The 23,669-nt window shown below is 41.3% G+C and overlaps 1 protein-coding gene across 11 annotated transcripts in view; it reads left to right on the top strand.

The window, feature by feature from the left end:
* IMMP2L (inner mitochondrial membrane peptidase subunit 2) overlaps positions 1–23,669 on the top strand; it is a gene marked incomplete at its 5' end in the record, with an annotated part of 829,477 nt that overhangs the window by 30,781 nt on the left and 775,027 nt on the right. For 10 of the 11 annotated variants that reach the window (XM_084791200.1, XM_084791202.1, XM_084791195.1 and 7 more), the window contains one exon: positions 18,322–18,458. In XM_084791200.1, the coding sequence (XP_084647326.1) occupies positions 18,324–18,458 (135 nt within the window). Of the gene's footprint in view, positions 1–18,311; positions 18,459–23,669 lie in introns of those variants that run through there. The other variant, XM_084791192.1, reaches the window with a different exon arrangement.

Here is a 23,669-nt window from a genome sequence, read left to right as displayed (position 1 = left end):
AGAAGGTAAAAATTCTTCACTTGAAAATTAACAGTTAATATGAGTTATCTTCATTTATTGAGCAATCTTTTAAAATATTCTATTGATGTGTATGTGTCTGTGTGCATAAGTGCCACATATGCATATACTACATGGCAGGAAGAGGACGTCATCCTAGAGCTGGAGTTACGGACGATTGTCAGCTGCTCACTGAGTGTGCTGGGAGCCCAACTTGGCTCTCTGGAAGTGCTTTTAACTTCCAGCCCACTTCTCTAACCACCCATGAACTCTCTGACGGCTGATTGGGTCTAAAATTTCACATAAATGGGTTCATAGATGTGTTGTTAGTTTTTATTGTTGTGACGAGACACCATGACCAAGGCAAGTCTTATAAAGGAAAACGTTTAATTGGTGCTGGCTTACAGTTTAGAGCTTAGCCTAGTCTCTGTAGGCTTCAAAAACGTGTTTACATCCACTACAACTGTCGTCTATGGTGGAAGCACGGCAGCATGCAGGCAAGACATGGTGCTGGAGAAGGAACTGAGCTGGAGAAGGAGCTGAGAGTTCTACATCCTGATTGGCAGCCACAAGGAAGAGAGGGACACTGGATCTGGCTTGGGCTTCTGAAACCTCAAAGCATACCCCTAGTGAAACACTTCCTTGAACAAGGCCACACCCATACAACAAGACCACACCTTCTAGCAGTGCCACTCCCTATCAGCCTATGATGACCATTTTTATTCAAAACACAATAGACATGCACAATTCTAACTTATTTTCAAAACAACATGTTGAACATTTAAAACAACATCATTGGCATTATTTACTGCAGGGCACACCATGACTTTTTCATATGGTTGGACATCTAAATTTTAAGTTTCTCAGTGTTGTAAATAATAGTCTGTTAAATATCTTTGATCTTATTTTTAGACCTCTGTAGGAAATTCCTTGAAGTGAGTTCTGAACAAGAGAAGTTTTGTTCTAGTAACATTTTGATACATGTTTCCATGTTTAGCTCAACAACATCATGCCTTATTATACTACTGGGAAGTCTGTCTATTCCCTTCCACTGAGTACTGGCATTCTTTAAATTTTCTTTTATAAGTATGATAGGTTATAAAAGGTGAGATTTTTATTTTACTGTTAACAGTTCAATGTCTTTATAATTTTTTATTTATTTATGGGGTCCCCACAAATGCCACGGTTGGCAGAGTAATGATCCACATGAGTTTATTTTAGACATGTTTAAGTACAGTACAATTTTGGAGAAATGTTTCCTGGTAACATTGATCTCAATCCCATGTGCTTAAGGCATGACTACACCAAAACTTTTCAAAGTACGAGTGACCTCTACCATGAAGATGGGTTCTAAAGCTTAGCTGGGTCTGGTGTGGTTTCTTTCATACAGGTAGCTTAGAAGTACATATGGGATAAACATAATAGTGTGGGGGATTTGCATGTGGTTGGACCCTTCATGGATCACCAGGCTATTAATAACAGCCGCTCCCAGTCTTCTGGGTGGAAACATTTATACATCCTTTTGTTAAGAGACAAACCTGTGTGTTTAACATTCCTGGTTTCCCCAGAGCTTATCTGAGAGCACAAGGACCCGCTACATTTAGTCTTTTTTTTTTCTTATTGTTTAGATGCATTGTATGGTTTAAAGATGCTGACCTGTTATTAATATATGCTGCAGTTTAAGGCTGTAGAGATGACTCAGTGTTTAAGAGCACATACTGTTCTTGAAGACTCAAGTTCAATTCCCAGAACCCATGTGGGTGGCTCACAGCTGCTTGTGACATAAGATCCGGGAGCATCTGATGCTTCTAGCCATTGCAGGCACCTGCAGATGTGTGCACACAAACACCCACCCACATGCACGCTCATAATTATGAGCTGTCCACATTGGTTGGAGACAGGGTCACTCATTGACCGTGAACTCATAAGGCACGTTACTGACTGAGCTATTTTTGTCAGACTGTGTTACAATGTCTTATGCCAATTTCCTTTTAATCTTGTTGTATTTAAAAAGTATTTTTTATGGTGCTAAAAATGGAACCTGTGCCTTGCTAAAGTTAAGTGGGAACAATGCTATAGAACCATAGCCGCAGCTCATATTTAAAATTTTTTCTTTTTCTTTTTATATTTTCTAGATCTTGTAAAATGTTCAGAAATGACTCTTTTTCCCCCAAAGGGATTATTTTATATTTTTACTTATTAATATTTCCATTTTCTGGAGTCATGTTTATATGTAGACTTAAATATCTACTCTTGATTCCTGCCTCTTGAGATTGTGATTCATCTTTTCCTCTCAATACACCAAATTTGTGTTCTTGGGTCTTTCAGCCTTTTTCATGGATTTCTTTTATATTAGTTAAATCTTTCAAGCAAATTTCCACAAGTTTATTTGATCAGAGTGTTTATAATCTCTCATAGTTTCTGTGGGTCAGAGGTTTAGGAGCAGCTGAGCTGCGCATCATTGTCATCAGGTCCACCTGAGACAGAAGTGCTAGTTGCCTGGATGGCTGCTTTCACAACGTGGCTGTTAGTAGGTGCTGGCTGTGGGTGAGAGGGAGGCCTCAGCTCCTCTCTGCATGTGTGTTAGTACAGAGTGTAATAGGACATGCATAGGGGTGGTGAGCCAGGGGAGGGAAGGTGTGACTGGAAGAAGCTGCCCTTTCCGTGACTAGTGTCAGAACTTGGAGAGTATCTACATTCTTTTTGCTAGAAGAAAGAAGCTAAGTCTAATTCATTGTGCAAAGTAGTAGTATTAGCTTTCACCTTTTGAATAGTTTACTTGTTAAAGAACCACCAGAGCTTCTCTCTCTGTCTCTGTCTCTTTCTCTCTCACACACACACACATATACACACACAGTATTAATCACACATTTTATAATAAAGGCTTTAAAAGTTATTTTATGTGTATGAGTGCTTTGCCTGCGTGAATATCTGTGTATCATATGCATGCCTGGTACCTATGGAGACTGGAAGGGGCCCTCACACCCCCTGGAACTGGAGTTATGGATGTTTGTGAGCCAACATGTGGGTGTTAGATAGAAATTGAACTTGAGTCTTCTGAAAGAACAGCCAGTACTCTTAATAGCTGAGCCATCTCTCTAGCTCCTACTGACTTCTTATAAGACTCTCCCATCACGATGGTGGAATGCTACATACTGCTGTACCCTACTGTGTTGAAAGTCATTGTATCTCAGTGGTCAAGTTCTTAACAAATAATGTATGAAAATAAAAGCCGGGCGGTGGTGGCGCACGCCTTTAATCCCAGCACTCGGGAGGCAGAGGCAGGCGGATCGCTGTGAGTTCGAGGCCAGCCTGGTCTACAAAGTGAGTCCAGGATGGCCAAGGCTACACAGAGAAACCCTGTCTCGAAAAACCAAAAAAAAAAAAAGAAAAAAAAAAAAAAAAAAAAAGAAAATAATATTGATAATCTGGTGGTATTTTATGTTGTTTCCAACTTCTCATACTTTTTGTTATTATATACTTGGGATCATTGTGAATGCCTTTTAAGAGCATTCTTAAAATTGTTTTATACTGTTTTGTGTTTCTACAAATAATTCTGCATATTTTGATGGACAGATACATAGACACAGTAGCTTAAGGACTTTGCATATTTAAAATTTCACAGGCTTTGAAAACAGTTTCTCAGTTATCTTGAACAGTGTCTTCTACTGTAGGAGCAAGTATGCACCAATCAGAAGAGGGCATTCCTGTGGGGAGCAGCCTCGCCAGAGTCCCCACCCCCATATGCTCCAGTAGGCATCAGAGGCTCATTATAATGCTGGCCTTTCTGTGCAGCAGACACTTGAGTCTGGGTAGTGCTGTGTTCCATCTGCCTGGGGCTCCGGGCTTCACAGCGTGAGTGAGCTTCTTTGTACTGCGGCCTCTTGGCTGTATTTGTTTATGGATTTCTTTATTTAGCTTTGTATTTCCACCTTGGCCTTGCTTGTCATTTCAGCAAGTGACGCCTGCGCATGCAGGTGCGTGCATTTGTGCTTGTAAATTAACAGCACCCCAGTCATCCCAGTCACATAACAAAGTTTTTGTTGTTTTAAAAATTTTTTTAATTAAGTTTTTCTTTTTCCTTTCTCCTTTTGTCTTAAATTGCATAAATCTTTTCCCTTGGCTTGCATCTTTATCCATTACTGAGCCTGCCCACTGCTGGTAAGCTCCCCGCAGACCTGCAGCTGCCATAGATGAGCTATGGGCACCTTTCCAAATCTTCCAACCATGCTTTGGACAGGTTTTATTTTTGACAGACTAATCAGGACCCTAATGTCCTTCCATGCTGCCGGAGTTTGTGTTTATAATTTTTATATTTATCATTTTATGAGAAGTCCTATCAATACCTGGGGTTGGTGCAACTTTGTTAATTTCATGACATTTTTTCCAGTCCCTCTTTGTTTGGGGAAAACTTCCTTCTCATCTATGTCTGTGGTCTATGATTTGCGAAGCCTTCCTACTCCACCCAACCCCCCTGATCAAGCGCTCATCTTATTTCTCCATAAGAACTTGAATTGATACAATATATTTAATTTTAGGCAATTTTAGTCTAAGGAAGCGAGTGCTGTTTTTGATGCATTAAGAGTAGAGATCAGTATAGGATTATCATGAACCCGTGGAACCATGTTCTATGTACACGTGTCATGTACATGTGTTTACTTGTGTATGCATGCATGTGTGTGCAGTTGGACATGTGTGTACCTGGGTATGGCCCCCAGTTGACGACTGATGTATTCCTCAGTCTCTCTTCACCACATGTATTGAGGCAGGGTCTTTTGATGATCCCAGAGCTTATTATTCCTTCTAGTCTGGGGAGACAGTTCCTCAGAGGCAAGGACACGGTTCTCCTTCCTGCCCATTGAGATCACAGGAAGGCTGCGTGCCCACTGGGCTTCTACATGGGTTCTGAGGATGGGCACTCTGGTCTTGCTATTCATATGCCAAGGCTTTACTTGCTGTCTCCCTAGCCCTAGGGACACGATCCTGAAACCCAAACAAAAAAGAGAGGTTGTAGCACCCACTGTTGATCCCTAGTGAGCTCCTTGGACCCAAAATAAGACCTACGTTGCTTGCTGTGATCTGAATAGAAGAGAGTATCAGAGTGTGAGCTGACGTGTGCCAGGCAAGGTAGGCAAGGAGAAAAAGCTCATGTAAGAGACCTCTATTCATAACCTGTGTGTCTCCTGCTTCTGTTGGTATTTTCCCATTGCTCTCACACTGCCTAATCTTATTTATTTAGTGTTTAACTTTCTAGGTTCTGACTATTACCTTATTTTTCTTGTCTTAATCTTATTTCTTTCATTTTAAAAATTATATTTCTTTACTCATTTATTTGTGTGTGGAGGGTCATGTACCACAGCTTACGAGTTGAGGTCAGAGTACAATTTGTAGGGTGTGTGTTCTCTTCTTCCCTTGTGTGGGCTTCTGGGGATTGAACTCAGGTCATCTGGTTTGGCAGCCAGCCCTTTTCTCCTGAGTCATCTTGCTAGCCGAGTTTCTTAGGGTTTTTTTTTTTTTCCCCCAGACAGGGTCTCTCTGTGTAGCTTTGGCTGTTCTGGACCTGCTTTGTAGACAAGGCTGGCCTCGAACTCACAGAGATCTCCCTGCCTCTTTCTCCCTAAGTGATAGGATTGTAGGCTTTTTCTCTTTTCTTTCTTTCTTTCTTTCTTTCTTTCTTTCTTTCTTTCTTTCTTTCTTTCTTTCTTTTATTTTTAAGATTGTTGAGTTTCACCAACCAAGGACCATGTATGATGTGGACTTAGACCCTCTGCTCAGATGTAGTAGATAGGCAGCACAGTCTCCTTGTGGGCCCCACAACAGGGGGAGTAGGGACTACTTATGATATGGACTCTGCCCCCTTCCCTCTGGTGGGGCAGCCTTGCCAGGCCACAGAGAAAAAGGATATAGGTAGTACAGATGAGACTTGATAGGCTGGGGTCAGATGTTAGGGGAGGAGGGCTCCCCTTTTTGAGGACTAGAGGAGGGAGGGAGAGGGTACGAGGGAGGGAGGGAGGGTAGGATTGGGAGGCAATGAGGGCGGGGGCTATAATTGGGATGTAAAGAGAGCAAACAAAACAAAAAGATTGGTGAGTTGTATTTTTCTTTTAAAATTAAGATGAATGTTTTTTTTTTTTCCCATTATAAGCTCTCTTTGGAAAGCCCATTTTACATATAACCCAAATGATAAGTACTACAATATTTTCTTATGTTACTTTATAAGTTTTCTAAGAGTCTAAATAATATTCTTTACTAATTAAAAGTATAGCTTTGTGAGTAAATATGTTTATGATGAAATCAGTCCCAGCTCCACCAGTTGCTGTGTTTGGGCTGTGGGTAATACATGGCTGGTCTCGCTCACTATACTTAAGTGTCAAGACTGCTGGTTCCAGTCCATGTGGCCTTCCTCTTCTCTTAGTGCCAGTGGCCATGTTCTCTGCATAGTGATGAAATTCAAATTTGGGAGTTATTGAAATTTAAAGTTTACCAAGCTTCTCTTTGCTAATGGTTATGATTTAATTGGATTTTTTTTCACTCTCTAAAAAGCTACTCACATCCCTAGTAATTTTTAAGATAAATTATTAGTTTTTGGAATCTATAGCATTTTAACTGCTGAAATTGGAGATGCAATTTTGGTTGTAAACATGTCACAGGATGAGGCTGTCTTTGGATGAGACTGGTTTGAGCCAGTTCCCAGAAGACCCAGTGATGTGTTATGGATTTTGTTTAATGTGGTTTCTGAAAGGCCTGCTATCCACTGTCTTCACTACCTCAAACACAGGCCTTCTTTGATAAATATGTTCTTTTTGTCCAAAATATTTACCAAAGGTAATTTATTTTTACTTTTCTTTAACATTTTACCTAAAGGCTTAAGCATGTAGAAGAGTTACAGAAATTTTATAATGAGTACTCTGACTTCTGCATGTATGCGAGTGGTATGTGTTGGTGTTGGTGTGTGTGTGTGTGTGTGTGTGTGTGTGTGTGTGTGTGTGTAGTCCAGAAGTTGACTTTGGTATCTTCCTTGATTGTGTTCCACCTTATTTTCTGAGACAAGGTTTTCACTGTCCCTGCAGTTTACTGTCTCAGCTAGGGTGAGTGGCCAGCAAGCTCCAGGGATCTATCTGCTGGTCCTTTCTGACCCAGTGCTGGGGTTGGACATGCTCTGTTTGGCAATAATGGGCATTTTTCAGTCATGCACCTAGAGTATAATTCACTTATTTTTGTCAGCTTGCTGCATTATGCTTTTTCTTTTCTTTTCTTTTCTTTTCTTTTTTTGGTACAGTTCTAGCCCTTATTTTTCTTTTCTTTCCTCTTTTGATAATAGTGATCTGATTTATTCTTATCTAGTCTGGCACAGATATGTATTTCATCTATTTATTTAGTTATTTAGCTTTTGAGGCAGGATCTTCCTTCTTAGGCTTATGCCAGCCTTGGACTTACCGTGTAACTTAGTGTAGCCTTCAACTCAGGGTGCTTCTTGTGCTTCAGACCCCCCCCCCCGACACCCCCAAAGTGCTGGATGTAGAGGTGTGCACCATCATTTTGGTATGTGTTGTTAAAACTATCCTCAGAACACAACAGTTCTAAACACGTGTTTGTCACTCCCTAGTTCTTATTAGCTGGCCAACGAGGATTGTCCTTAATCTGTCGCTTTCGGGGTAGGGGAAGATTCAAAACCTATCCAGACTACCACTATATTTGCGATGGTTGCTTTACCTGTCAACTTGATACAGCCGAGACACCCGAAAAGGAAGCCTTAACCAAAGCATTGGCCAGATCAGATGGGCTTGTGTGCAAGTCTGACTGGTCACGATTGTGAAGGCCTGCACCACTGTGTGAAGGGCGCATTTCCTGCGTAGGTGCTCGTGGCCGGTGTGAGAGGCAGTGAGTTAGCAAACAGTGTCACTCTGTGGTTTCTGCATCAGGCGCCTGCTTGAGTTCCCGACTGGTTTTGCCCGGTGACCGACTATGAATTGTAAGCTGAAATAACAAGTCCCTTCCTACCCGAAGTTGCTTTCGGTCAGAATAGTTTATCACAGTAACAGAATAAAACTAGAACAGAGTTTATTTATTAGGTGTTATATCAACTAGGTGTACTTCATGTTTCATGTGTGTGTGTGTGTGTGTGTGTGTGTGTTTAGTTTAAAAATAATATGAATACTGCCCCTCCCCTTTGTAATAGGGTCTCTCTATGTAGTCCAGGCTGTCCTAGAACTTGCTATGTAGAGCAGGCTATCCTCAAACTCTCCTCATGCCTCTCTTTCCCAAGTGCTTGGATTAAAGGTGTGCACCATCACACCTGGCATGAATGCTTTTGATCTTCCTAAATCCTGAGGATTTTCATAAATAAACACATTTGGGTCAATGAGATAATCCGCCATTTCTGTTTTGTATTTTGTTGAGGGAGACGCTGAGGCTGAGACTCTGGGCCTCACGCTCGCTAGGCAAGAGTTCTCTCATGACACATGTTCCCTGTTTTAAATGATCTGTGATCTGACCACTGTCCTGCCCCCTCCTGAAGCTTCTCCTACATAATACACCTAGAGCTACACAGGCAGGGCGGGGCCTGCACTTTCCCTGGCACCGAGGGCAGAGTGGACAAGTTGAAGCTCGCTTTTAGCCAAAACGCAGGAAGCATTTATGCACCTCTACATCTTTGTTGCCTTCAGGCCGTATTTTCTCTTTTTACCCATTATTTTAAAGTATAGCTTCGAAAATAGTTTGCTTTTAAGTATTCCTGACTCAGAATTGAGTATGTCAGTGTCTTAGTATATAGATATATGTAAGTCTAGCAGCAAACTCTTATGGTTTTCTGTGTTAAAGATGCAATGTTAAGTCAAGATAAAGGACCATTTAGTCAGCTTCCTGAGGTTTACTTTCAGTGAGTCTTTTTTTTTTTTTCTTTCTTGCCAGAGTTCAGTGTGCCTTTAAAGTTTTTATTATTATTCTTTTTAAATTAATTTATTTTATTTGCATTGATGTTTTGCCTGCATGCATGTCTGTGAGAGAGTGTCAGATCCTTTGGAACTGGAGTTTCAGACAGTTGTGAACTGCCATGTGGGTTCTGAGAGTTGAAATCATGACCTCCGGGAGTGCAGCCAGTGCTCTTAACCACTGAGCCATCTCTCCTGCCTGAGTTCAGTGTTTTGTTTTTTTTTTTTTTTAGCTAACTTTATTATAGTCTGTTCTTTTTCACATTTGAAAAATTTTCAGACAAAAGAGGTGTGGCCTTTGATACTGAAATTTAAAATTTAAAGATGACTAAGTCTCTGTTTTATGGATTTATGTGTATTGATGAAGACATTTTGCATGTACTGCCATGTACTAAACCTGGGACCTTGTGTATGATAACACACTGTGTCACTGAGCTCTATCCCTGGGTAGCTGCATTTTTACTGCATGTAACGGTTTGAATGTGGTTTCGGCACCCACACTCAGGTCGAAAGATGGTGCCTATTGTGAGGTAGTAAGTGGGTACACTATTGATGGTGGAATAAGTTTCAATAGTGTCATCTGTCACCTGTCACTCAGGATTGAATTCTTGTGGCTTTATGAGGAGAGGAAGAGAGCTTTAAAGTCCAGGGTACTTCTCAGTTGATGAGGTCTGCCCCTGGCTTCTGAGGGTGGGGCCTTTCTCTGTGTACTTCCCTGACTGATCTGAGCCTCCTGCAGTTCGCATCATTTGGTGTGTCAGTGGCCAGCCCTCTTGCTCTCTACAGCTGCCTTTCTGGACCTTCCCTCAGCTGTGGCCAGGTTAAATTGAGGCCTGTTGACCTAAAATGTTCCTTGATACGAGGTCCTCAGAGTAGCCCAGTTTTTAACAATGGAGTCTCTATTAGAACAAGGCTAACCCATGCTCTCCCAGGCATCTAGAGTGACAGAATGCAATTTCTGTCTACCACTGTCCTGTCTGTTAGAAGAACCACTGTTTTCTCAGGACCCTTATCTAGGCACGAGGCTGGGAGGGCTGTACTGCAGTCCTGAGGGTAGGACGGCCTGGCTTGCACCTGGCTTCTTTTTTCATTCACTTCCCTGCCTCCAGAATGGAGCAGCCAAGACTGTCTTTTCCCTCTATCTTTTAATTCTTTTGTGTATTCCTGAAGCTCTTTGGCTTTTTAGAATATAGTCTATTTTATTTTTATTCTATGTCTTTCATTGGCTCATACAAAGGCAGCCTTTAGTATGCATGCAAATATAGTAACAGCATATATGGATGTGTGTGTGTGTGCATGTGTGTGTGTGTGTTAAATGATTTTGAAATTGTATGGCAGATATTTATATGTCTGACACTGATAGTTTGATGGTATTTCTTCCCTCCTCTTAACTCGCGCTATGGCTGATCAAATTGTAGGTTAGGTTGTGTATAAGGTCCTTACTGCTTTCCTCTTACCATCAAACTTTCTACACAACTTTCATGGTGTTTATAATTGGGGTGACTTGGAATATGTTTATCACCCCTTGTTGCTATGGATAAGTGACTGGTGACTTTGTGTTGGTTGAAATATAAGTAGAATCAAGAATTGTTTTTACTGAATTCATGTATGATCAACCCACACCAAGTTGTTACAGAGGAGTAGTTGATAGTGTGGGTGCTTATGTGGTTGAGGTCAGCATCACCAAGACGCCTTCACTTTCAGCTGTTGTATTCCAGCTTGTAAATACAATTTCACCTGAATCTGAAAGCTTATTTAAAATTATTCTCAGTTTAAGTACTTCAGCAATGAACCAGGTGTGCTTACTTTTTAAGCAATAATTTTCTCCAGAGCAAAGCTATGAACCTCTGTCACTTGCATACATTACTACTTGAATGAGGTAGCTGAAAAACAATTTTCCTCTTTATGTGGATTATTTTAGTGCTGTTTTGTTATTGTTTAAAGGATGCATTCTGCGAGGAAGATGTTTGGTAGTTCTCAGCATTTAAAATATGAACAGAAATCTAGATATGTCACTGTGATGATTCTTTGGCAATGCATATAGATAAGTTAATTAATGATACATTTAACCAAAATACCAGTGCCATAGAACTTAACATTTCTGGTTTGGTGTGTATGGGAATGGGTGAAGTTCTGAGTGATTGTTGAAATCTTGAGGGTATTGTTGATACGAGCATGGCCAGGCCAAGGACGCCAATGCCTGAATTTCCTGCTTGCTGCTGGTGGTGTGTCTCCATCACGGTGTGTGGCCCACTGGACCCCAGCCTCCTGAATGCCTGTGTGTCATTTTTTTCATTCTCTGTGACCCCAGTTAGATCAGTCCCTAAGCAGTGTGGTTTATAACAGTTACCACCAGCATGGGAACTTGACTATTCCCATGGGTCAGGGAAAGGAAGGCCCCCATGAGAAGTGTTCAAACAAAGTTAGGAGCATATTCTGTGCATCAGTGTGAGCCATGGGACAGGCAGAATCCAGAGCTAGTGTTGGCACTTGGGGACAGATCTTGAGGAGTCTCAGAGGTGGGGTGTGAATGTTGCAGCTTCTTTGGGTTTTAGATCCTGTTCTGCAGCCATGCCCTTGGTTTGCAGAGGAGAGGGCAGTGGTTTGGCTGCTTGGGAAGGAATGGGAGGATTGTGGGTGGGCTCACTGGTCAACTGACCCTAATGTCTTCCTATTTTTGATTTTGGTTTCTGGAGTCTTACTTATAACTCCATAGATGCAAGGCTGTTTTCTCAAAAAAAAAAAAAAAAAAAAAAGGGCAGGCTCTGTCAAATCAGATCCAGTAGGGGAGTACAGCCTCAAAAGCCTGCCTCTAGGTTATGAAGGGATTGGTAAGCAATTACACTATCTTTTGCAAGCTTGCCAACAAACTAACATTTCCTTAAGGGCATGGAGAGAATTGCCCTCCAAAGTGGGGTGAGAACCATTGTTGCTAATATTCACCAGAGCCTGAAGGATTGCACTTCAGGGCCCAGCTTTTACAAGTAGCCCTGAGAGAGGCACATGGCAGAGGGAGGACCTAACTAGTTCTCCTTGTTTTTGAGTAGTATGACCTGAGTAACCCCGGACAGAGCCCCAGGGGTTTGGTTCAGTGTCTTTTCTGTGGGGTTCCAGAGACTGTGCAGAGCTTCCTCTGAACTAGTAGCTAAGCCACACTGGAACATTTAAGGAAAAGAGAGGGGAGCAGATGACAGGAGCACAGCCATGTCAGGACCCCACTGCCTCAGTCTCTTGGCATGACAAAGCCTTCCCTGGGTCAGTCATTCTCAGGGAGATGGCAAGCTGCTTGATACTGCATCCTCCCCCCCCCCCCAGAGAACCACCCAACAAGAGCAGCTAAATCTGCCTCCTCTTGGCGTAGACAATAAATGAGCTTCTTTCACACTCACTTGTATAAAATTATTGCTCTCAACTTTTGGGCTGATGCTGGTGTATCTCCATCAGAATGCACAACCCGTCTAGACCCAGTTCTCCTGTATATCTGTGTCTGTGTGTCTGTCCTTTGTTCATTCCCTTTTTGGCTGAGTCAAGTCCATCCCAAAGCCATGCAGGTAGCACCAGGTATGCCTTGCCATGGAAATGCAGTGTTCATTTCCTCATCTGTGGGTGGTTCTTCTGAATTTGATAGCTGCAATCCTTTAACAGTATTTTAATTTTATGAAACATGTGGTCCTCCACCAACCAGAGGAGATAGGGCTGCACTGAACCTCCCCTTTCAGCCTCTGAACATCCACCTCTCACTTTGGTCACTAGCTGGCTTGTATTTTTTCCCTTCTTCTTTGGCATGGAGCAGTGTCAGAATGCCATCAAGTTGGCATGCTTCCTGCATGCTTCTGATAGTCCCTTAACTGAAAAGTTCTTGCCCTGGCTTGATTGTGCAGAGGACAGAGGCAGTCCTGTCAGCAGCTCCATGAATCCTCTTGAACTGTGAGCCAAAGACAGCAAGCCCTTCTTTCTTTAAACTTCCTAGGGAGTGTTCTTTCACAACAGCCAGAGGCCAGCTAACACACGCTGCAAATCATGTAAAAGAGCCTTTAGCAATATTAAAGATCTGAAAGCAGCTCCAGCTAGAAGTGTTTTCAGAGAGACCAAACTAATGAAATCTGAAGTTGAGGAAAATTCATCTCTTTTATCTGAACTTAGCAGTTCAATAAATGTGCCAAGGCTACTGCAGTGGCTCACACCTTTAATCCCAGCTCTTGAGAGGTGAGGCAGGTGAACCTCTGTGAGTTTAAGGCCAGCCTGGTCAACAGAGTGAGTTCCAGGCTAGCCAAGTGCTACATGGTGAAGCCCTGTCTTAAACAAACAAACAAACAAACAAACAAACAAACAAACAAACCAAGCAACCAACCAAACCCTCCAGTTCCTGGGGATCTGATCTTTTCTTCTGACCTTCTCAGGTATCAGGCACACAAATGGTGCACATACATACATGCAGGCAAAACATCTATAATATAAGATTGAATTTGTTTTTAAAAAGAAGATTTATTTATTTATTATTACATATACAGTGTTCTGCCTGTATGTACACCTGCAGGTGAGAAGAGGGAGTCAGATCACATTATAGATGGTTGGTTGTGAGCCACCATGTGATTGTGGGGAATTGAACTCAGGACTTCTGGAAGAGTAGTCAGTGCTCTGAACCTCTGAGCCATCTCTCCAGCCCATAAAATTGAATGTTAAGACAAAACAAAATAAAATAAAAATGCCAAAATTATTCTACTGTTGTTACATCATGTGGATGATCATAGTGGGTCATTGGTGAAAAAGTCTGTTGAAAAGTTGTATTTTTTTTTAAGATTTACTTATTTCTTATGTATACAATGTTTTATCTGCATATACACCTGCATGCCAGAAGATGGCACCAGATCTCATTATAGATGGTTGTGAGCCACCATGTGATTGCTGGGAATTGAATTCAGGACCTTTGGAAGAACAGGCAGGGCTCTGAACCTCTGAGTCATCTCTCCAGCCCTGAAAAGTTTATTACATATATTGGAGAGGTGCATAAAGGGACTTAATAAATGTGTTTGGGTTATAGGTGAAATATATGACAGAAGAGAAATTAATTAAGGACTCACGTTAAAGTTGAGTCTGAATGAATGAAACATGTCAGTTCGGTGATGCAGTACTTGAAACTGCTCATAGAAATAATCAGCATCCTGGGCCAGATGCCTTTCTTTGGTACCAGATATAGGGACTTGTACATAATTTTACTTAAGATTACAGTTGGTGGATGAGCTTGAATGAAACATGTTTTTACATTTATTTTCTAAAGTTAGTCTGGAGTTATAATTATTTCAATTTGGTATAAAAGATTATATGTTAAGGTGACTGTTAAGATTATGCAATATATATTGAAAGCTGCATAAAACTTTCTGGTCTTCATTTTTTACCATGCACCCATACATACCTCTGTCACTGTCAGTGGCAGTTATTACGCAGGAACCAGTCCACATATTCCCGCTTGTGGTACAGGGGAGGTTTTAAAAGGGCATTAGTTATTATGATATTTATATATCCATTTAGGTGGAAATGAAGGAAAAGATTCCTGAGTAGATGATAGAAAACAATTTATTGATTAGTACCTAATAGTTTATTTTTGTATTAGAACAGGGCTTTTACTAAGTTACCTTGTCTAGACTGGCACTCACTCTGTAGACCAGGTTGGACTTGAACTCACAGATATCCTCTGGCCTCTGACTCCGTGACTGCTGTGATTAAGGGTGTGTATCACCATGCCCAGCTAGTAGGCTTTTTTTGTAAATGAAATATATCAGACTCTGGATAAGTTTTGTTTGGTGGTTTAAGCTACTGCTTTCTTTGGTGTGTGTGTGTGTGTGTGTGTGTGTGTGTGTGTGTGTGTGTGTGTGTGTATCTATAGATGTGCATATGTGTGAGGAGTACTGGATTGGAAACAGTGTTTCTTCATGTTCCATGTGGTCAATGTATGAAAGCCATTGCCCTAGGTGGATAACTCTAGAGGATGTTTCGTTATATTGCAGACAGACAAACAATGGGCTCAATCCACATGTCTCTAGCAATCTCATAAAGGAACAACCCCTTCAAGATAAATGAAGTAGTCTCCTAGACTTAGGAGGAAGATCCATGAGTACATCAGTTTTTGTCACAGAGGCAGCAACATTCTTTCATCACAAGCTCCTCCTTCTTGCCTCATCTGTCATGGCTAAATTATACAGTTCCGGGACTGGAGAGCCTGCTCCATGGTTAGGAGCACATATTGCTCCTCCTGAGGACCCGAGTTCACTTCCTAGCACTCATATCGGGTGGCTTATAACCGCTGGTAACTGCAGCTTCTGCAGTTTCAATACATCTGGTCTCATTAGTACTTCCATGTGTACACACATCCTCCTCTTTCACACATACAACTAATTAAAAAATTAAACTAAATCTTAAAATTTTTCTTTAAAATAATATACTTCACCAAAGAAAACTCTTGAGAAGTAAATATCTGGGAAGAATTTTGATATCACTTTTCTGGTTTCTTTTTAATGTTTTTTTTATTAGTATATACTAGTTACTAAGTAATATTGGGCTTCATTTGTGACATTTTCATGCATGCACTCACCCATTACATTTTCTTCTCTTCAGTTACTTTATTTTAAAACTTATTTCTCCTTTTCCTTCTTTTCTTTATTTTTTTTGTTATCATGAATTTCTCAGATATTTTTCCCCCCTCAACTTAGTGTTATGACCAGCATCTGACATCTGACATTAAACAGTTCAAGGACCGAAATATTTGTTCTGCTTACAGTTTCAGTGTGTTGTGGGCTTTCTGCGGAAGCTCTTGTCAGGGGTCAGAGGAAGCAGAGGGAAGAGAAGGGACAAGGATGAGCTCTATCCTTCAGCAACATGCCCCCAGAGGCATCTTTCTTCTACAACCTCCTCAGAAAAGCAAAAGCATGGTGCTGTGAGGGTTGAATTCATCCATCCATCCATTCATCCATTCATCTATCCATCCATCCATCCATCCATGCATCCACCCTATCTATCTATCTATCTATCTATCCATCTATCATCTATCTGCTTATCTGAACAGTTCTTGTCTTCTTGAGTAGTTTTGCTTGTTGCCATTTCTATGATATGAGTATTGTCACAGTATTGCTGTGTGTGTGGCTTTTGGAAGCTTAAAAAAAAAAAGGAAAAAGGAAAAGCTAAAATTAAGTCTTGGCCTATGCCTTTCTGGCACACACTTTGTCTAATTGCATTTCCACTTCTTTTGGATCTACTCTCAAGAGGACAAGAAATCTTAGGTTTCCTGGGAAGTGAGCTGATTTGTAGGTTTTTGGCTGAAGGAGTTTCATGATTAAACAAACAAACAAAACAACAACAACAAAACAAGTCAGGAGTTCTCTGTGACTGTCCCACCTTCTGCTTTTTCTGGTTGTGACTTGTACCTGAATCTTGAGTAAATGCAACAGTGAACAAATGTCATTTATCTTTTTTATGCAGTGCCATTCTTTATTTACACAACTGCTTGCAGTTGGTCTAAAAGGATGATATCTCTTGATCCTTTATTATTTTTCAGTGTATGAGGCCCTGAGGTCAATCTCCAGATTCCTAGAAAATGTGACTGTTAAGCACATGGTTTTAGGCAAATGGAAGGGTGCATGCATGTTGAATTCTTATGCAGTGATTTCCACCCCAGCTGTCACAGACTTCCTTGTTGTATTAGGACTCGCTTTTCCAGCAGCAGTTTTAAAAGAATAGGAAGTGGCATATTTCATGGGTGAAAGTGGTGCAAGACAATTAAGCTGCCTTCATGGTGTTGTGGACATAGGACCTTTTAATTCTGTTACTTGGCAGTCTAAATAGTTTTTTATTTTATAGCTTAAGATGGCTACTTTTATTTGTAATATTAACTAACTTTTGCAGAGCCAAGTCTTGGCTCTTTAGTATTTTCAGAGCTGAGCCAGTAACTACACAGATTAAGTGAAGAGATAGAATTTATTTATTTATCTTAATTCAATGCCCAGTGAAGGGCAGGAAAGACAGTGGATGCCAGAGTCAGCTTGAACGGGCTTGTCTTTTTTTTTTTTTTTAATTTGATCAATTTATTCAGATTACAACTCAATTGCCATCCCATCACTTGTATTCTCCATTCCTCATCCTCCCTCCCGCTTTCACCCTATTCCCCTCCCCTAGGTCTATGACTGAGGGGGACCTCCTCCCCCACTATATGGTCATAGGCTATCAAGTCTCATCTTGGTATTCTGCTTATTCTTTCTTTGAGTGCCACCAGGCCTCCCCACCAAGAGGAGGTAGTCAAATATGGAGCACCAGAGTTCATGTCAAAGTCAGTCCTGCTCTCCACATAACTGTGGAGAATGATCAGAGTAGGGATTTGATGTTTATTCCTTGTATTGTTCTAGGTTAGTGCAATAGTTTGAGCAGACCCCCCCCCCCCCCGGGCCCTGATGTACCCATCATGATGTTCTTCTTGTAGGTTTTTAGGACCCTCTGGGTTCTTCTATTTCCTTGTCTTAGCTGAGTCTAACATCTTACTTCCCATAGAAAATCACCACTGTGAAGAGATGTGAACAAGGTATTCTTGGTTCATGGATGATTATGCAGCTGCGTTTGGAGAAGGGTTCAGGAAAGACAGAATATCAGGGGATGAAGTAGAGAGACATTGCCTGGGAGGGCAGGGCATACTACTAGTACGGTGTGGTGTGGGGAAGAAAGAGAGCTGTGAATGATGCTGCTAAGGGTACACTGCGGTTGGCAATACCTGCTGATGGCATTAAACATGTGTCTCACTAAACTTCTATTAGGGAATAAGATTGTGTTTCTGTACTGTTAGAGCAACAGAAAAGGATTTACTTTTGCTGGGTGTGGTGGCACACACCTTTAATCTCGGCACTCAGGAGGCAGAGGCAGGCGGATCGCTGTGAGTTTGAGGCCAGCCTGGTCTACAAAGCGAGTCCAGGATAGCCAAGGCTAACACAGAGAAACACTGGCTTGAAAAACCAAACCAAGCGAAACCAACCAACCAACTAACCAACCAACCAAACAAACAAAAAAGAAATGATTTACTATTTGAATGGTTTGTTTTTTTCTAACATTTCCACTTACATTTCTAAGTAGACAAGCTGAAAAGACATAACCCGAGTTCATGCATTTCCCTTTGGGACTCAAGGTAGACTTACCTGATATATTCTAAGCATGGGTCTGCAACATGCTAAGAGACAGGTCACTCTTCTCCAGCTGAGTTTTCTTTTGTGATGTTGAGGATCAAACTGAGGGCCCTGTGGATGACGTACTTTGGCCTGAGCTGCAGTGCGCCCAATCTTAGCTTCCCCCCTGTTGTTTTGATGGCTTTGCTTATCTGCTTTCTTAGCTAATCTTGAACCTGTTGTCTTTATGTACCTAGGCATGGCACAGTCACAAGGCTGGGTGAGAAGATGCTTCAAGGCCTTTTGTAAAGGCTTCTTCGTGGCAGTACCTGTGGCGGTCACGTTCCTGGACCGGGTAGCCTGTGTGGCTCGAGTAGAAGGAGCGTCCATGCAGGTGAATTCAGCTTCATTCTGTAAAGTGTTCCCTTAGTGCTTCTCAAGCACCAGAAACAAGAGCTTTTGTTAGTATTTCTGTGCTGGGACCTGGAAGGTTTTAAAAAGGCATTGAAATTAAAACGGTACCTTACCAAGTTTCTTTAAAAGGCCTTCTAATATACTGCTATTATATTCAGAGTAGAGGTGATTAGAATTAACTACCAAGTAGGTCTCTGGGTCTGTGTGCTTTTATTTTTCTGTGAATTATAAATGGAGACTTAAAGAAAATTTACTAAATTGTATTATTTTCTGTGACTATGGCTATGTTTAACCATCTCTTTAAGACAAAATTATCTGGGCATTGGTAGTGCATGCCTTTAATCCCAGCACTGGGGAGGGAGAGGCAGGTGGATCGAGAGAGAGAGAGAGAGAGAGAGAGAGAGAGAGAGAGAGAGAGAGAGAGAGAGAGAGAGAGGGAGAGAGTTCCAGGATAGCTAAGGCCACATAGAAAAGCCCTGTCTTGAAAATTTGGATAAAAAAAGGAAAAGACTAAATTATACTACAGTTGCAGGATTTGTTCAGGTCAGATTCAGTTACTCAGTTATAGTTGCAGTTTGTTAGGAAAGTCTGTTAAACTGATTCCAGGCGTTCTAGTGTGCTCTTTGAATGCGTGATTAGATACTTTAAACATATTTTAGTTAACTGAGTGTGCTAGTGTGTGTGTGTGTGTGTGTGTGTGTGTGTGTGTGTGTGTGTGTGTGTGTGTTTATATTCAGGCATGTGCATGCTATAGTTCATATGTAGAAGTAAGAAGATAATTTTAGTGAGTATGTGTTCATTTGTGTACCAGGATTGAATTCTTGGAGCCAGGCTAGCTCAGCAAGCACTTTTATCTGCTGAGTCATCTTGTCAGCCCACATCGATTAAAAATATTAAATGCAGTTTACAGTGGAGGAGCTTTGATGTGGAGATTTCCAAAAACTGTATACAAATAATTTTGTGGAATACCTTAGAGACGGTCTTATGAACGAATTGTTGCTTAGATGCTAACTGCATGAGTAGGTTTATGCAGCTAAGCAGCCCTTGCACTTGTATCAGGGTTTGCCTGGTTGTAATCAGCATGTATTAAGTCCATGCATTGTGCTGAGTAGCTCTGTAAGACAAAAACACAAACAGATTATAATTATTCAGAGAAATCCAATTAGTTTTTTCCTTTTGTTTTACTTAGAGCTAGATAAAGCATCACTTTTAAGGAGTAAGGGTGGATGCATGCCATCATAATTATGGTGTTGAAAATCAGACCCCTTCCTCAGTGTAGGAGTCAGTGAGGTAAGGAAGTCAGTAGACCATTAGGCATGGCCTCTGGGGGAAGCTGATGGCAAAGTTAGGTTGTGTTTGCACTTACCTCTGCTTCCGTCATTTGAGGGTCACTAGGCCCTCCTCTGGGTCAGACAGTCTTGACCTCAAACTGCTCTTTTCAGGTCCCTTCCATAGCAGTAAACTGGGTGACTCATTTGAATGCAAAACATATTTTAATGCAGGGGAACAGGAACATAGGAAGGATATGGTTTATGGGTCTATGCCTTTGTAAATACAACGTAATACACTTAAGAAGACTTGGTCTTTATTTTTCTTATCTCTTCAGTTTTAAATTCCTAGCAGCTTTGTCTTAGAGTTAATCTTCAAGGGGCTAGGTAGATTTGCTCTGTAGAGCTTTTGAGTCCGCTTTATCATTTCATATTAAAGCTGGTTTCTCCACAGCCAACCAAGGCCCTTTCTGGAGCCCTATGATCTTTTAGAAACAACCAGATTAATAATGATTTTCTCCAATGTCTGTAGTGCTCTTTTGCTAAACACCTACCACTATCTATAGAAGGATTTTTTCTTCTTTTTGTAGAATATAAGAGATACTTATTTGGGATCTAATGATATTTCAGGGGATTATGTGGCAACCACAGTGTCCTAATCTTTATACTTTTAGCTCAACATGTTCCCACTGAGAATGTGTAGTCATGGCCCATGGGGAGAGCAAAGGCATTCATTAAATAAATATATGAAGCATGATTATTGCTCCCAAGACACTGATTGTTTTACGGAAGTACAAAGTTTATCCTACTGAGGAAGGCAAGAAAGAAAGTGTTAAGTCATGTCACTCCCCGATGCTGTTCAGTCAATTGTTAGTAGGCTCGAATAGAAACACTTGAACCTGCAGATTCAAGGTAACTCTTGGGTTCTTCCCACACCTACTCCTAACAAGTCAAATTTATTACCTTGGAGTTTGTCTGGCACACTATGTCGAATCCTGTTCGTTACAGGTTACAGGAAAACAGCTTGAATTTACCTAGGCCTGCAGATTCATTGGAGAGTTTAGTATGCAGCCACGAGAGGAGCAGCATCTTGCCAGCTGTCACGGGGAGCTAGGACTAGTGGCTGTGCGCTCAGCCTTCTTTCCGATGCCGTGTTCTGCTCTGTCTACGTCTTTGCTTAGTTCTCTCACATTGGCTTTTTCAGCCGTCTGTAGCAGCTCATGGAGGGTGCTGGCCACTTTCTTGCTTTCTGTCACCTCCTGGGAAACATCACTCTTCCTTGTAATCTCAGCTAGAAAGAGCTGAGGGTGGGTGGAGACGGACTGACTCAGGTTCTGTGGAGTGCTCTTAAATATGCGCAGCTCAGCCTTGGTCATGGGGTGAGTATTGGGCCTGATCTAGCTTGAGATTTTTACACATTCTTCACCTGTGGCTAGACTGAGTGATCTGTAAGAGAATAAGGGCATCAAAAAATTATTTTGACGTAATCTCTGTAGCTCTGGCTGGCCTGGACCTCACTATATAGATCAGGCCTGCCTTTATTTCCCAGGTGCTGGTAGCACCATGACTGGCCAGAGCATCTAGTTAGGTCACATTATTATGTGACGATTGAGAGTGAAGTGCAGGTGACATTTCCTAGTGGAATGGAAGGTGTTTTCAGGTACAGGAAGAATGGATATTCTGGAAAAACAGAAGAAACACATCTGGTCCTATATGTTCTGATTTTCATAGTAACTCTAGTGAACAGGTGATTTAATTACCAGTTATATTAGATAACACTAAATCATACCTAAAATTGTTTAAGAGTAGACATTCATGTTGACTAAATTTGATGATTAAATAGTAACTCTCTGCTGTGTTGAGGACATTATTGTTAGATACAGCTGTGATGAACTGAACAGGTCTACACCCTGGCGTTCAGCAGGTATTTCAGGACTGGAATAGACTCACGTGCCTTTACATTTCTCCAATTGTGGGGAATCCCCACATGTCTCAGCGTCTCAGCACATCCTACAGGAAACACTCTTGAGTGTTTTGGTTGAGGCCTGAAACTATTATCTGGTATAAGGCTTTGGTTGGCTTCATGAAGAGGGGCCCTCTGGATTGGTGAGGTGTTCTTATACTAAGGCTTAAAAATGTCAAAGGAGGACAGAGAAATGAGTCAGGAAGGAAAAACACAGCAAAGAAAAAGGAAAGCAAATGACAAGGGTGTGAAGTCCGTTGGGTAATGAAAAACAATGGAGGAAATTAGAGATGTAGGACCATGAGTGCAGGTCAGGGCAGAGGACCTGTGACAGACTGGAGTCTCAGCGTGGCCTCCCTTGGGTTTATTCCCTTGAGCCTTGATCCATGAGACATCTCTGCTGAGTGTTTGAATATATCAGTTCCCAGAAGGCTCAACTAACCACAGAGTCTGCATTGCAGTGCTCACTGACAAAATTGGTGCCATTTGAAATTAATATGATGTAAATCATTGGCTTTAGAAGTGATATAAGGTATCGCAGTAGTTTGAGTGACATTGGTGCCCATCGGCCATAGGGAAGTGGCACTATCAGGAGGAGTGGCTTTGTTGGGGTAGGTGTGGCCTTGTTGGAGGAAGTGTGTCACTGAGGGTGGGCTTTGAGGTCTCAGATGCTCATGCCAGGTTCAGTGTCTCTCTCTTTTGTTGCTGCTTGGGATCTGGATGTAGAACTCTCAGCTCCTTTTCTAGTACCATGTCGGCCTGTGTGGCACTTTGCTTCCCACCATGATGATAAACCTCTCTGCACTGTAAGCCAGTCCCATTTAAATGTTTTTCATTATAAGCTTTGCCATGGTCATGGTGTCTTGTTATAGCAATAGAAACTCTAAGACAGGTGATTAGTTGTTTTGTTTTGAAGAGGGCTTATTTAATTGATCTTCAAATTTCATTATTGTAATCTCTGCTCTTTAAATATGATTTAGTGATATCTAATGACATTGTATATAAAGTGGGTGAATTATAATATTTAATCATTTCTATATTTTCAAATATTAATTTTGAAATGATTAATTTTGTTTCAGGAAGTATTTTGGGTGTAGACAATATTGAAAAGCACTGGTAATGGTGTTGGAATACAGTCATTTGTCAAATAGCTTTTAAGTGCCGAGCACTGTGATAGATACTATGAGTGTGATAACAAATCAGACACAGACTCTGCATTGGGATGCTTTTACTTTAATAGAGGAAGTTCAAAACTTCTAATACAGCATGATGGATACGTCTCCTGAAAAAGATGTCCATCTGGCAGATATTTTGTTATTATTTAGTATATCCAGAAATTAAAAGTTGCTGGATTTAGCACATCAATTTGGAAATTTTAATTTGGATAAGAGGGGTAACTGAAAATCATGCTTTAAGCCCTTTTACTTATTTTTATTTATTTAAAATTACATTTATTTTATTTTATTTTGTGTGTGTGTGCACACACATGCATATGCGTGTACATGTATGTGTAAGAGCACACATGTGCTATACTGAACTTGTAGAAGCCCAAGGACAACTTAGAGTTGGTTGTCTCTTTTCACCACATATGTCACTCAGACTGTCAGGCTTGGAAGCAAGTACTTTTACCTACTGAGCAATCTTGCTGGCCATGCTGGTTTGTTTTTCCTCATCGTGATACATGCCAGGGTCATTTGGGACAAGAGAACCTCCATTGGGAAAATGCCTCATCAGATTGGCCAGTAGGCAAGTCTGTGGGGGCACATTCTTAGTTAATGACTGATGCAGAAGGTCCTTGCCTACTGTGGACGGCACCATCCCTGGACATGGGGTTTTGAGTTGTAGAAGAAAGCCGGTTAAACAAGCCAATAAGTAGCCATCCTTTTCAGTCTCTTGCTTTAGTTTTTGCTTCTGGTTTCTACTTGAGTTCCTGCCCTGATTTCCTTCAATGATGGACTGT

Source organism: Acomys minous, assembly GCF_964271855.1.
Source record: "Acomys minous genome assembly, chromosome: 8".
Taxonomy (NCBI): Eukaryota; Metazoa; Chordata; class Mammalia; order Rodentia; family Muridae; genus Acomys; species Acomys minous.
Note: the sequence above shows the minus strand (reverse complement) of the source record. Positions and strands in the feature narration are given on the sequence as shown.